The sequence below is a fragment of the Corvus moneduloides genome, chromosome 2 (assembly GCF_009650955.1).
Source record: "Corvus moneduloides isolate bCorMon1 chromosome 2, bCorMon1.pri, whole genome shotgun sequence".
Lineage (NCBI taxonomy): Eukaryota > Metazoa > Chordata > Aves > Passeriformes > Corvidae > Corvus > Corvus moneduloides.
This window is the reverse complement of record NC_045477.1, coordinates 4,986,034-5,002,053: the sequence shown is the minus strand read 5'-3', so window position 1 is coordinate 5,002,053 and position 16,020 is coordinate 4,986,034. Positions and strand designations below refer to the sequence as shown.

The 16,020-nt window shown below is 44.6% G+C and overlaps 1 protein-coding gene across 1 annotated transcript in view; it reads right to left on the bottom strand.

The window, feature by feature from the left end:
• The window catches only part of PTGFRN (prostaglandin F2 receptor inhibitor), a 67,167-nt gene that overhangs the window by 20,584 nt on the left and 30,563 nt on the right, over positions 1–16,020 (bottom strand). The window contains exons 3-6 of the mRNA XM_032096434.1: positions 15,487–15,906; positions 12,165–12,548; positions 8,481–8,906; positions 1,310–1,729 (exon numbers count right to left, since the gene is read on the bottom strand). Of these exons, the coding sequence (XP_031952325.1) occupies positions 1,310–1,729; positions 8,481–8,906; positions 12,165–12,548; positions 15,487–15,906 (1,650 nt within the window). The remainder of the gene's footprint in view (positions 1–1,309; positions 1,730–8,480; positions 8,907–12,164; positions 12,549–15,486; positions 15,907–16,020) is intronic.

Below are 16,020 nucleotides of genomic sequence, written 5' to 3'. Positions count from 1 at the left end.
AAGAAGCAGAAGTCAATGTCCTCTGTCTGGCCAGTTTAGATCAAAGCTACATCTTCATTAGGGTTTGTACCACGATGCTACATCTCAAAGCTTCCTACAATGTGATGTCCTCATTGCCAGGCTGTCTTCCTATGCTCAGCCCTTGTCCTTTTCCCAGCATGCCTCGTATAAGCAAGTTCAGTTTTTAGGAACCACATCATCTAGAACAATTACCTTAGTTGTAGATGCAACCAGAAGTCAGGCTGCTCTTGCCTAGACACAGACACATCTTCTAAATATGCTACAGCCCACTATTACAAGCAGAATATGAGCATGAAGAACAAGAGATGTGAGGCAAGACCTCCTTCCAAGCTGTGCTTGTGAACAGGAACAGGCAAGCGCAAGAGGTTTGTGATAAAGCAGCTAACTAGAGAGCTGCAACACAGGATGCACCTTCAGGCTACATTTGGGCTATAAACCTGCTCAAAATCCCACCAGCTTGGTTTATCAAATCATGAGATGAGCCCTTCACTAATACGTGCACCAGTGTTACAAAAGCATCCCTTGCACTTCCCAACAATATAACATGACAGGAAATCAGGGTTAACATGCTTCTCTGATGATCCAAATCAATGCTGTCCGTCTCTCCCTCCCCCCAACACTGTATCAGGACAGGCACGTTTCTGTAGAAAAATCTCAACAGGCAGGCTTGTTACAGCTGAAGGTAAGGGTTTCAGCAAGCAATTGAGGAACAGGATGTCCTTCTGGGTACCGAAATTCATCCCAATTTGTGGAGCTTTGTAGTTCAGCCGCGAGGGACCCCTAAGGTCTCGCAGTGGCAGGATACGCTTACTGAGATGGCTGAAATGTTACCCTGACCTGACCATTTTCTGCAATTACATCAACAGCGAGGTGTGCTCAGGGAATTTAATGCTATGCTAATAGAGCCTGTTTTGGAACAGAAATCCAGTTTATATTAATGTTCTTCCAGAGCAGCCACTACTAACAATCTAGTGATACAGCTGGCAAATGCAGCAGCAGTTGCTCCATACTGAGAACCAGCTATGAGCCTGCAGGACCATAAAAGCTGCATTAGTAGAGAAAAACCCAGGGGTTATGATTACAGCCAATTCATTAAACATCTTTCTGTAAACAATCAATAGCACAAAGGACACAAGTACCACCAAAGGAGACAAGCATAGCTCTCAGCCATCATACCATTTGTTCCAAAGAGTAGGTATTTCTGAGACACAGGGAAATCAATGGGAAAGCATCACAGAGTTCTCTCCCTTTCTGGCTCAGACACACAGCTGCCAGGTTCTGTACCAACCTGATGTCTGGAAGTCTATCTGGATAGGGTTGGATAAGCCATTCACTGCTTCACGCCACATGCCACCACCACCCGGAGACCAGGCGGTCACCACGCAGCGATAGAGCCCAGCATCAGAGATCTGGGTCTGATACATCCTGTAGCGGAACTCGTTCTCCTGCACCTTCTCCAGGACCACCCCATCCACACGGGTCTGGTCCGTCCAGTCCTCCAGCCGCACTACCGAGTCCTGGTTCAAGGAGATAATGCGCGTGGTTCCGTTGGGATTCGACTGATCCGTGAAGGGCTTCTCAGCTGTGATGAGGACGGAATAGCGCGGCGTCTTGATGTTTTTGGAGGACACCTTGCATGTCATCTCAAAGGTGTGGCCTGCTACAAAGAATGGCTTCAATTTCACCGCCTCCACTGTAAGCGTGTAATCTGAAGAGGGAAGGAAATAAGCAGCAAGAGAGGGTTAACAAATAGATACAGGTGTTTCTGCAGCACCTTTCAACCTAGAAGATTACAGACAGGCAGAGTTCCTTTTTTGGAGGAACAAATCCCAGCACGTTTATCTAAACATGTGGACAGCCTAGAATGCTACTCAACAGTGCACACACACACAGGTACACAACAGTTTGGGTCAAGATGCACAAATTCAAATGAACACCAAATACTGAACAGATAATAGAATACACAGGTTGTAACAAGACAGGATCCCCAGGATTGTTTTATTCAAGAGTAGAGATACCAGACAAGATTCAGAGTCCCAGTTGTATACTGGATCTGGAAGAGCACCCTCAGTGACGGGGTAGTAAGGGCACTGCTGAAATACTCATGACTAACGACAAAAGCTGCCACTCGCTGAATTGGCAGCACTTAGGGTAGCACCTTTTATTTCCCTCAAAAAGCCACCCTAACAGCAATCCAGACACAGTCAGCTGAAAACACATGACAAAAGTTGGTGGTAACAGAATTCTCCACTCCAGGCATCCCCATATACACACACACCTGTGCTGAAAGATTTAGGCACACCTCTGCCTCCATGTCAGCCTTTCCTCCCCTTGCTTCTCGTACGTTTACTTGCATACAAGCCTGCCAGAAGCCCTCACATTTCCCAACAGCCCATTTGACATCAAGAGCTCCAGCAACACTTACTGCTTAGTTTCCTTCCATTTGTTCTCCATTCTCTACTGGCGCCTCGATCCCAAGAACCCCTTCATTACAAGGTTTGGGAAAATTATACATCTCAGAGCACAGCTCCAAGAGGCACAAAATACCAGCTCACAGTGAGAAACTGAGAAAATGAGGAGTGACTGAAATCAGAATCAGATAAAAGAAAAGGGAGTTGCTAGTTTCCTGGCATTGTGATGAAAAGACACCCTGTAGATCAAAGTTCTTCCTAAGGAAGGGAGGGCTGGGGCAGAATACATGAAAGTAACAGTATTGCAAAAATACAGCCAATCCAACTGTCTGGACTTACTTTGCTGCACCATAGTCTCCCTTCCCTCATTTATTTAAAAAAAAAAAAAAGAGTGTAGACCTGTTAAAAAACTTCACAGAACCCCTTTATGCAAGACGAAGCTTCTCAGGAAAAGGGAAATAAGCAACAGTGAGATTGAAACACATTTCCCAAAACTGAACTTAAATGCAGTAATATTTATGTCCTCCCCACAAGAGCAACAAGATACTTGTCAAGATTACATTTTGCAGTGTTTTGCCTTCAAGCAGCAGTTTTCACAATGAGTAAACACAGCCCACAAGATGAGAAACCCGGTATGACAACTTTAAATCAGTACTGTATAAAGCAGATCACAGTACAAAGCTATATAAAGAAACAGCAGGAGCAGTGAAGGCTGAGATGCTTCTAGTGGTCTAGCTGAGCACAGAATTATTTGATACTCCACACCAAACCCCCCTCACACTTCCACCCACTAAGCAAGTGACAATACTAGAGTTGCACATTTAGGCACTCAGGGTACAATCGCAATTGAAGTCGTATAGAGTCATTCTCCTCTCCGTTGTGAAAACACCCATCAGATACCAGATTCCAAATCCATTTTTTCCTCATTCTATGTCTATGAGACTCTGATATTTCCCTCTTCGTAAGGCTGCAGTATTTAGGAGCCCAGCACAGATCAGCTTTTCACATATTTTAGGAATATAGTAGGCAATTATATTTTGTCCCAAAAGCAGAAGCACAAACAGCTAGTTATACTCTTCTGGCACATATTGTTGCTTTCTAGGCCATATGAGGAGGCTCTGGGCAAAAATCCCTCCTTATTTAAATGTTCTTTACGTTGTTGATCTTCAGTCAGAGCACTGGGTCTTAGACACCAGAAAAAGGGAATTTAACATCTGGTCTCCGGAAGATGTGCTTAAAACTAAATACCCTCACATGTTCAGAGCAGTTCAGCTACAGCTGACATAAGTCTCCCTACTACCTGGGCTTCAAACACCTTAACTTCCACTACTCCCTGAGCCACAGGTCCGGCAGCAGCACAAAGGGCAGTACCTTGCCCCCAGCAAGTTGTTCCTAGATATCCTTTCTTGGTTTTTTATTTGAGGGGAATAGCAAATGCTTTTACCAAGTATTTCTGCTAAAGAAAAAGGAGAAATGAGTGGTGGTAGCATGCGACAACAGCAGAAATACCATTGGTAGAGTTTGTGGAAGAGAACAACTGAGGCCTAGAGATGCAGCTGGAGAACAGTGGTAGAGTTCAAAAGGGTTAGAAATTAGGATGCTGAACAGAGAACAAGGAGATATGTTCCTATGAAAGTCCTTTCAAAGCATTATTCTACCTTTAAAAACCCCAAAGATCCTTAGCTTGGATGAACACACAAGGCAGAGGCACTCCCCCTTCTGTTAGACCATAAGAAATCCAGAACAGAGTAAGAGAAGGGGACACACAACCCACCACATACAGGTGTTGAATGTTTCTTGTTGCAACAAAGTCAAAAAAAGATCAAAGGAATGTTTCTGTATGTGCCATAGCATTAGAGACCTGCATATGTAGCAAAGTAAAACAACAGCAACAAAAGACCCCATATCCTATCAACTAGAAAAACCTGGGTCACCATTCTTAACATTCTGGTTCTGTGCCAATATTGTTCTCCTTCAGTAGCAGCAGATGAAATGTAATTAGCACTCCTTCACCCCCACCTGGAAAAGCACGTAGCTGTCTGTGTGTGGAAGAGTGCACGTTATGAGAAAGAGGGCAGCCCGAAGATTTAGCATTTATCTTAGAAATAACAGTAATCTGCACGGAAAATTAAGGAGGAAAGGAAAGTTTCTTCATGTTTCCTATGTTAGCAGAAATTACTCATCAGATCTTGTAGCATAAGATGAGCCAGAGAGGTCAAATGAGCGTTTTCTTCCAAGAACTGCAGCCTAAGGTCTCATTTCTAATCTTCTGGGAACTGCCAAGGAAGCAATGTCTGTCTGACCGCTACTCCACACGCTTGCCTCTCTGCAGGCATACCTGCAGTCCCATGTGGAGTCTCATCTCCTTCTTGTAAAGCTCCATGAACGAAAAGCACAATAAAACACACCCTGGCTGCTCACATACAGGGGGCTGCAATCTGCAGTTTATGCTGGAAAGCGGTAGGGGAAGAGTTCCTAAGTACACCATACCCAAAGCTTGGGCACTACTCCAAGACAGAGGGCTAGCAACAGAAGAAACCCTAGCCAAATGATCCAAATAAAATTTGAGTGAACTGTACTTTGGAGCCTGCCTTCCATCGCTGGCCAGTCCAAGTGGTTAAGCCACACTGTAATTCTCCTGTTGCTCTCTACCACAAAGTGCGTGCTCAGCTTCAAGAGCGCTTCCTGGCTAGTGACCAAAACCAGTTTTCACCTAATCTAAGCCAGGAAAATTTCTAGAGAAGCCCAACAGCTACAAGGCCATGGAGACTTTAGAAAACAGCGAACACCTTCCCTGCACTCGCTCCTCTGACTGCAGCTGGAAAAGCAGCACAATGGCCAGGGCTGACAGCAACCTCGGAGCCTCACGGCGCTACTTGAGGCTGCTGACAAGAATCTCAGAGTTCATAAAGGCTCCTTCATCCCCCGGTGCACTAACAAGGCTGCAAGTACAGGGAATGCAGGAGACATCAAGGCAGTGACAGCTTTGCTGTGGTAGGAGGTGGATGTACAACACCCCGAGGTACAACTGCAGCCCCAGCAGCTCTGGAAGCACCACAGCCACACCAAAGCCTGCACCACAGCCTGACACGTGAACCCACACCTGACTTCAGGAACTCTCTTATTCCTACACCCAAACTGGCAAATACACCCAGCAGCTTAGTGCCACGGGGATTTCTTTGCCTGGGAGGAACTGTGTGTCTGTACTACACTGTGTCTATGATACATCAGCAATGATAAAGGAAGTAGGTGGCAGAAATATTATCTGTTCTCTATTTGCAGGATTGTCTGAAAGATTAAGACACCCTTGCTCCCAATTAAGTGTGATGGGAGGGCCTTGGCAAACATTTAGGACAAGTAACATTATGTTAAATATAGTTATTTTGTAAATTAAGGACAGAAGCATTAACAAAACCCCAAATAATAGTACCTTTGGGATTTGGAATTTCAATTAAAAGATAATGTTCTCTTCTGCAAAGTACTCCATGCAGATCCAAACTTGACAACACTGGTTTAGGAAAAAAGCATTGATTCCACATTCTACTGCAAACATTATCTGTGTTCTAAATGTAGGCAGTACTCATATTCAAATAAATAAACACAATTATCTTATAGAATATCAAACTGTTTTCTGGGTTGCAAATGAGTTACAGAGCCAGTCAAAAAACGTTTCCTCCCTTCCTTTATCCCTTTTCACTGACTGGAACTTGTACTCTAAATAAACAAAACACAATACAACTGATGTTTTTAATTTCTGAGATGAGATAGAGATGCCTTCTTTGTCACCTTGGCAGGGGAGAAAGTAGAAGGGGGGAAGAAACATAGCAGGCAGACTATGTCAAAAACAATGGTGATCTATGATAGCAGTTGGCTGCATTTGCAAAGCTGAGTAAGCAGAAAGATGTGTGAGTATTGTTGGTCCCCATAGAATAAAATAGAAAACAGAGACAATAAAACCCCAAGTTAAAATGGGCAGACACACAACTTATTATAACAATGCACAGAAAAGAGGTTTTGGCATCCTCACATGATGTTTACATTTTGAATAAAGGCTCTGAACACCTCTCTTTGCTGAGAGACCCACAGACACAATATAAACCCATTTCTCCTTTCTCAAGAACTCTGAACAATCATTTTCAAAGTGAGATTTCTCCAAAGTCCTCCCCCCAAAGCACTGCTCTAAAGTCAGCAAAGAGGATGCAAGCAATGAAATAGATGGAAGAAAAGTCTCTATATAGGCACAAGCTATCCAAGGAAGAGGCAGCTTTCTCTCCTTAGGCAAACACGTGGGAGCCTGGCTGCTGGCTTTTGTAAGCACTGGGAGCAGTTAGGGACTCAAATCACCAGAGATACTTGTCAAAACAACAGTCAGAGAGCACAGGCAGCGGCAGATTAACTCCTTCATAGTTGCTGGCTACAGCACTGGGCTCCCAGCCGAGTCTGGAGCTCACAGGAATAGGATATGGCAAGGGGACAGGGCACACAGAGAGAGGCATCTGCGGCTGCACTGCTGAAGGGGGAGTTGAGGGGTGGAAGAGAAGGGGAAATCAAACCTATATTTCACCCTCCCCATGTCATAGACATACAACATTCTTTTTCAGGAGGAGGAGGTTTTTGTAGGAAAGTTCGCTTTCACGTAATAAATCCTCCAACCCCAAGTTTTGCCAACAACGTACTTTTCAGCATGGGGACTATAACATTTACATTTATGCTGCAAAATTAGCAGAGTTTCTGGAACAGAACCAGAAACAAGGGAATGTTCACACCTGTCACGGTTTGTTTTCACTCAGAAATGTCAACACAGGCTGAGACTTTTCAACTCCAGCTGGTCTCCGTAGCTGCTCGGAAGGCGACGATCCATTACACTCACATGCACATACACACACTCCATGTTGTGGCATAACACTGAACTAGCTGTGACCAACACTCAGCATTAATGAGAGTTCTCGGTCCTGCTGGAGAAGCCAGCTTCAGGAAAAAAGAAAAAAAAAAAAAAAAGACCTTTCCCTGGACCACAGGCTTGGTCTGGGGATGCAGAGAGTACTGAGCAAGCAGCCCACTACTTCTCTCTCCACTGAAGCAGAATCACAGCAGAAGATTTCCCATTTGCTGTTCAGGGATTATCCCTAAACAACTTCAAAATTATTTCAAATTGCTTGTCTCTGAAATACAGTTCTCTGCCTGTGGATGCCTAAGCTAGACTGTTAAACAAATCTATCAAGATAAATGCAGCTTAGCTAAGCACAGATTTTTGCCAAAGACATTACATCCTAGGTTATCCTAACCTTTCTGATGCTCTCCAACATACCCTCTTGCATGACTTCACTCTGAGCCAAAACAGTATCACACTATAGGATATCCAGGAAACACAGATCCCATTTTAAACCAGAGTTAAGCAATCTCAGTTAACTATCAAGCTTCTAAAAATTGCTCCCAAAATCAGTTAAATACTGACTACAGCTAGTTCACTACTGCCTAAAAAAGGTCAAGATCCAAGCAAACCACTGAATTACTTTGTTCTGCTACCCACTTATTTTTTGATACTCTGGTAGTATTATGCCCATGAACTTCCTCAGAACTGCCTTTTAAACATGGGCTTGTAGAAGAGAAAAATAAAACCACAACTCTCAACCTGTCAGTCAGAGACGATGAAGCGGCATTCCTCTTTTCACCTCAATACAACCCTGTTGTTAGCAGCAAGATGCATCCTAAAGAGACTAAAATACTCCAAGCCATGAAAGTAGGCAATGACCACAGCAACACTGCTGGATACCACCCCTGCCACTTCCAGCCCAGCTCCTGGAAGTCTCAGCAGCTTGATGGAATCTCTCCTTCTATGGTGTCTCTTCTTTTGCACTTCCACTTCAAACTGTTGCATAAAACTGGCGAGTGCTGTTAAGCAGTTATTCCCCTCCACAAATAAGAGGCCTTTACACAAGTTGTTATTATTCCTCAATCTTCGTAACACAGAACCCCGCTTCCAAAGCCCATTAGCAGGCCTGCTGGCTGACAAGCCTATTCTCAACCACCCAGGTGCAAAGGTCCTACCTTGTGTAGCCCAGAAAATGTTGACAGATGCAGAAGTCACATCTTTGCTCTTCACCCAGCTGTTGTTGCGGTGCCTACTCCACGCCGAGATGACACAGAAATAATCCCCTCTGTCACTTTCTGAAGTCCACTGGATTCTCAGACTGAAGGTGTCAGCAGACTTTTTAGAGAAGATTATTTCCCCATTCTGAATCCGTTCCCTGCCCCTGTCCCCAGGTATCAGAGTCCAGTCTGCATCCATCGAGGCCAGGAGCTCCTCTGTCACCACATCGTCACCAGGCAGGTGCTGCCTGTAGTACCAGGAGACGGTGAAGCGGATGTTTGCTTCGGTGTCCTGTACATTTGTGATCCTGCAGCTGAGCTCTGTGGGGTCATCTGAAAACTTGGGTGTTTTAGAGGCGTTCAGGAACACATCATAGTCTGGCTCTGCAGGAGAGGAAACACGGGAGAAACAGGTTAGAAGCTCCAAGAAGGGAGAAAATGCTAGAATTTATTAAAAGATACACTAACTTCTAACATCCAGTTTCAGCCTCTACCAACCAAAAGCCAAGTGCTACAATACGCATTTTTCTTACAAGACCTTGGAACTTGGACTCTGCTTCTCAGACTTGCACCAGTCTGACACAGGTACTCCTCGGCCTGCATTCCCAAACACGACTTTCCATTTCAAAGGTCTAGTCAGACCTTTTCAGAAAAATCAGGATTTGTTGAGCAAAATAATCCCCTCCTTTAGGCCTGACCCCAAGAACCCACCTGTGGGTTCAGTTTCAACCCAGTTTTTGCACCTGCCAAATGCCTGGGGCAGCCTGCAGCAGGACACTGGTTATCCTCCAGCTTTGGACTGACCAGAGACATCCCATTTCCTTAGTATCTCTCCAGGATAAGAGCTATCTCCCATCCTGAAATGCCTTCTTTTCCACACTCAACCATCCCATTGTGGCTCTACAATAGTTTAAGAACGTTGAAAACCAGCCCATTAAAAAGCAAACACTTCACCCACACAGAGACCCAAACCAGGGGACATGAGACACCACTGGCACTGGCCACAGGCAGCACCAAGAGCTTGGCACAGCAAATTTCACTGGTCAGCAATTTAAATACTACCTAGGTCAATAAATACTAAGTAGGATAAGAGTCGAAGATATGTAGATCAGAAAAAGCTCCACAGTCTGAATAGAGAAGTATGTGCTGTAGAGCTGTGAGGCTGGAATATCTCAGGCTGGAAAATCAGTGCCTGAATTTCACGGGTTAAGAATGGGGCTGTTGGATTTAAATCTGAAATAGCTGGCTGCCCAAAGCCCAAAAGCGATAAGGGAGCCGCATGACTATTTTCTCTCAGACTACAGAGATAGTAAAGGAAGAAGATTACAGCAAGAACCTCACACCACAAAGGAAATACGTATTTATTTACTAGTATTAGAATATTTTTTTCTTTCCTGTCAACTATAATTCAGAAAAATGACCAGCTTCCCAACTGTTCGGCCAATACTCATCACGCGGCTTTTACAGCCTAACTGTATTCAGTGCTCTGTATTTATTTCCTGCTTTATGTTTTACTTGGCATTTTGCCCTCCTAGAAACAATTAACCGCAGCTATAATTGGGACAGAGAAGGCAATCCAAGGCTAAAACTTAGGCTTAGCTCACCAACGAGCCAAGATAATAAAGCATCTTAATAGAACTGCTGTGGAAACTCTGTGTGCATATGCACTTTTGGACTTGAGATGCAAAGGATAAAAACAATTGTAGCAAACAAGCTGGGCTGCTGCTGTGTCAGCCTGCAGAAAAGATCTCTCACCAGTAAGTGTTAGGCACGCAGTGTCCTTGCATCTGGCAAGAACAAGGGCATCAATACACACCAGACCCCAGAGAATCTGGTAATACCAATCGTGAGCTTCTGTGGCATTAAGTAACACAAAATCATAAAAGCACTGCTTACAAAGTCTGTAGTACCTACTACCAATGAGCATGTGGAGATTTCCTCACATTTTCAGGGTAAGTAAGGCAAAATAAAAAGAAAATGCACAGAATTCTGCTACAACCAAAGCACAGATTATTAATGATGGCCAAAATCCACTTCTGGTGTAAGCCCCCATGGATCTCACAGCTACACTGCTCTTCCTTTCTCATTCACAAAAGACTAGTTTACTCCAGGGCCTCATGATGTATTGCTCACATTCTACAATTCTATTACCATTCCCCCTTTGCCTCCCCTTCCCCCCAAAAAGAAGGAATTTAAGACCAACTAATATTTTCACAGCAACAAAGGCTGTGAAAGCAGATACACCTCTGTAGACAGGGACACAAGAAGGAAAAAGCCGCAAGAATCTCGAATTCTTAGAAAATTGCTTCAGGTTTGTTTTATTTGTAGGCAGGGGAAGGACCCTAAGAAGAGAGTTTTCTCTTTGATAGCAGCACTCCAGATAGGCGCTTCACCCTGACAGACACTCAAACAGAGGATTTAGAAAGAATAAAAGGCTGGCTGGATAAACCTCATTCCTCCACTCTGTCAGCTGTCAAAGAACAGCCTCACAGACAATTCAACGACTTAATACTCCAGGAGCTCTTAACTTCCATTAAGGAGGAGGAGTTGGTGAATTCTGGATGCAGTTGAAAACCTCAAACGCCGAAAATTTATTCTACTTTCCCTCTCCCTAGCAACCAAGCATCTGCATCTGCTGGAAAGCAGATTTTATTCTCTCCTGCTCCCATATAATGCCAAATTGGAATAGAAAGAGTAAGGAATAGTCCTACAGGTACAGGCACTACAAGAAAGCACATGAGCATGCCAAGAGCATCTGTACACACATGAACACACGTGCATGACTGCACACGCACACAAGTGGGGGAAGGAGGGAACACTACTCACAAGTTAAATGTGAAATGTGAATGGCTGAATGAGGACAGGAAATGAAGACATTAATCACTTGTGAACTCCTAGTACACATTACAAGTGTACTTGGAGACTGCCACGGCTCAACTGCTCTGCACAATGCTAAAATGCAACATTTAAAGTCATTGTTGATGGGATTTAACCTTATGGCACAGCTATTTATTGCTGAAAACCAGGCTCTCTATATGCTGGCCTCATTCAGCACTTTTATGTTGGAGGACCTCTGCCTTTGTAACTGGACAGCACCACCAGTTTCTCATGACAAGAGGATCTGAAAGGGTACATTGAAAGGGTTTGGGAGTGGGTGCTTGCATCCAGTCAGAGCTGGAACAGGCACCAAGCACTCTGCCAGTCCACATCTAGCTTCATTCATGCCTCCAACACCACCAACTCCTTGTAAATTTCAGCAGGTGCATATACCTTACCTACATCATTCTGCAACAACATCCTGAATTTCACTGCCTTTAAATTGAAGCTATTATCTCCCCAAGAACAAACTAGGGAACAGATTGGGTAGGCTGACATACCTAGACCTATCTGCAAAACAATAGGCTTTTTAAGAAGTTTTACGGGAGTTCCATTTTTAGTATTTCTCCCAGGTAACTTCTAAGGGTATTTGCATAAGGAGAAATATCTATTATAAGTGAAAGAGAGATCCCTACATATAGATAATAGATGCAAACAAGAGAAACACTTGTTCTGAAGAGATTCTGCAAGGTCCTCTCCCTTTTCTGATGGGGCCAAGGATTGAGGGACACACTACCCATGAAGTCTGACAGCAGAATCACTCACCTAATGCTGTCACCACCACACTGACTGGTGCAGACGTCCTCTCCACCACCTTATGCCAGCTCCCATTGTGCAGTGGCACCCAGATAGCAGCTTCACAGAAGTAGTAGCCAGAGTCCTCCACGTCCACATCACGCACCAAGAGGCGATAGGAGTTCCTGTCCACGTGGCTGAGGCTGATCAGAGTTGAATCACTGACAACAGAATCACGGTCCATGCTCAGCAAGAGCTGAGCATCTGACAAGGTGTCATCAGGTGATGCAGAAAAATACCACATCACCTCTGCCTGGAAAATACCACTTCTGTCTGTTGTGATGTTGCATGTAAGATCCAGGGAGTCTCTTTCGGTCACAGACACATTGCTGGTTGAGATGACCACATCTAGAGCTTGGAAAGAGAGACACAAAAATTCAAACAAAAAAGTATTTTTTCATTTGTTGCTTTTAATAAAAAGAGTTCACTCCAAGTTATCCAGGACTTCACATTCTACAGTGGGAGCTTCTGAAGAGGCTCAGTAGCCCTACCTTCAAATGCCTGTTGGATATTGAGCCGAGTGATCTATTGCAAGGGCAAAACACATTATCAGTCAAGCAAGGGATGTGTGATGAGGGCAGAGGGGAGAAAGGGAGGGAGAACAGCATTTTTATAACTCAACAGCAACTGGTCCATGAAGGCTTTGTCTCGACCACAGACCGCACCCTCACCTCTGCACAGCAGGAAAATGCGTACAGGATTTTTCAGTCTCACAGGAGGGTCAAAGTGTTTTGGGACTACACCTCAGAAGACAAAGCATCTACAGAAATCACTAGGAACTACATTGGAACTCGGCATGGTTTCTGCTGACATTTTTGAGCTCCTCAAACAGATTTAGATGAGAAGTAGCCATGGCCACATGTTGGAATCCTGACTGACCTCAGGTGTGCTGCAAAAACATGAAATGGAAGCACACTGAAGGCAGCAGTAACTCCCTATACTGCTGATTTTTCCACTAACTACTCAGAACAACACACACTGGGATTTTTAAGCAACACCAACAGCCACTCAAAACACACTTAACAACCACTGGCCAGTGAATATTTTCAATATACGTATCACATATGGTCATAGCCAGCATTCAAACAGGACCAGACACAGAATGTTAAAAGAAAACCATGGAATCACAGCATCTAGACCAGAAGAAAAGCTGGCCTTAGTTACTGGTGAGCAGTGAACCAGGGGCACACTGTGTGTGTACATTTGTAAACCTCAGTGCAGATCATTCACCAAGTGACCTGCTCATTCCCTCGTTCTACACTGCCCAAAGATTAGATCTGGATCTCAGTGCAGCACTATTCCCACAGTGTGTAATGCAGCTGCTCCTAAAGTCTCCACTGAGGCCAGCAGACAGGGCTGCTACAGCCATGGCTCTTCTCAGCACGAGCAAGAACAGAGATACCTGCTTTAAACCAGCAGCTGTGTCTCTGCTGAGATCAGTAACTTCTATGTAAAACCATGTTCTACTACATAATAGTTCCCCATCTGCATAAACTTCCTTGGACTATCATCTGGAATGAGAGGCAACACAAAAAGGCTAGAGCCAAACTGAGTAGTCAGAACTATTGCCAATAAAACCAAGCAATGCTCATCTCACCTGATAACAGAGAGCAGTCAGACTGAACAGAGGGTAGCAGGCCCCACCTGAGTGCTGAAACCAAATCCAGATGAATCTCTCACTGGGACTTGCCTCACTGTCTTACTGGATTGGAATCACTAGGAAAGCCTAGCTAATTTAACAGACTAATACCAGAATACAAAATAAGATTCATCTGCAAGGTTAAGAGCAACATTTCTCCAGGGAACATTTTTATCTTCATGGAAGTGATAGGCATTCAAAATCTGGCAGTATATGCACATATAGGGACTTGGAGAGAGTTTACCCATAGGCATATAACCATTTACATCTCAAGTTCATTTTAGCATCCAAGTGCAGAGATTTCAGATGTCAGCACAAGATGCTCTTCAAGTCCTTCTGCAGGATGTGTATACAGCACTTTGCTGGAGAATAACCTATCCCCTTTAGCACAACTTTAAAAAAGCCTTCATACCCCTGACAAAGTGCCAGTGCTGCTAATGACTGAGCTTAAAATGAAGGCAAGAAAACCCGAAGTAAAACAAACCACAAAACAAACAAAAACCCCCACAAAGACAAACCACACACCCAAACCACATCAAAAAACTGTACCACTACTGGTCCTGACCAGCTTCATGCTGTTTTCAGCCACTGCAAAAGTGTGACAAAATAGAGAATTGCAGCTCTTAATTAGGCAAGTCCTGTGTCAGCAGAGAGCACCTGTAAGCTTCGCTGTGCAACAGACACCCTGAAAGGAGGGGGCAGATTGATCCTGTCACTTTTCACAGGCTAAGTACCACCAAGACACTAAAACTACATCCAAACAAGCCAATCAAAACACCCCAGACTTTTGGGTTCTCCCTATAGTGATTAAAGGATTACAAAAATGAAAAGATACCCTTCCTGTCTGAACAGTTCTAAAATACCGTGATAATCTCATATTTCTGAGGGACCATCACTGCCTGTTTTTCCACCTATTGAGTGATAAGATGCATCACCCCCGCTTTCCCTCCTCCAACCAGCAGTGATAATGCTAATGCAATCAAGTGCTTAGTGCATCTAGTCCTGAAATCTGTATGGGCAGGGATATCTGGATATCCTCAGCATAGCACTGCATGTATTTTTGTCTCCTTAGCCAAGCATGCAATGATGTGCTTAACAGAACCATTACTGTCCTAGACCCCTGCCAACACAGCAGAGCAATCAGACCGGTGATAAAAATCACTGCATAATTTGCCCTGTTAAATTATCACTGCCTCCCTCCTTTCTCTTGATCTTTCCATGCTATTTTAATAAATAACATACAGAAAAGCTTCACATCTATCACTGAATCACAAGCCACTTTCACTGGGGAAGTGCAGCTGTTTAGTGCTATGTTAGTGCTTATGTTAATAAAAGAGCAGAGGGAAGGTTTGGGGTGATCAGCTGTTAAATACAATGTTTATTTAAGAAATATAAAAACTATGCGCACTCTGAAGTAAACGAAGGATGAGATAAAATCTGGATCTAGGCATCTAAGAGGTTCCAGGCAATCCTCCCATGCCATCAACCCCCTTTTCCCAAAAATAAAGCTAGAAAAATTACGTCAAGGATGTAAACAGGCCAGCTATCCAAACAGCACCCTAGGTTCTGCTGGAATGCACCCTCCCTTCATTCAAAGCATCAGAGTCTGGACACAGCCCAGCGCCGTGACCCCAGCCCACCAGGAGCACTCACCGGTGCGCTGGATTGACACAGTGGCGATCTCCACGCTCTTCTCCTGGATCTTCTGCCACGAGCCATCGGCCCCTCTCACCCACTCGCTCACGAGGCACCTGTAGGCACCGCCGTCCGCGGAGGAAGCCTGGGACACGGATAACCGGTACGTGTCGTTGGCTCCCGTGTCCAGGCGGATGTCCCCGCTACGGTAGCGCTCCTCGTAGCCAGGGCCCGCCTGGAATTTGCCCTCGTGAGTCAAAGATAGGATGTCCTGCCAAGAGGATCCACTCTTGACCTGCCAGGTCACGTGCAGGTGAGTGTGCTCCGGTGAGGCGGTAATCGCTGAGCAGCGCAGCTTGAAGGAGTCGCCCTCAGACAGCCGGAGAGACGTCGAGGAGCGAGCTTTGGAACCACTCACAGACAAGCCATCGGAAATCACTATTTGGGGGGGAAAAAAAACCCGAAAGATACAAGCATCATAAAACAGAATCAAGAAGAGAACACCCACAGCGACCTGTTCAGATATGAGGCAATAAAACCACCACAGAGCAA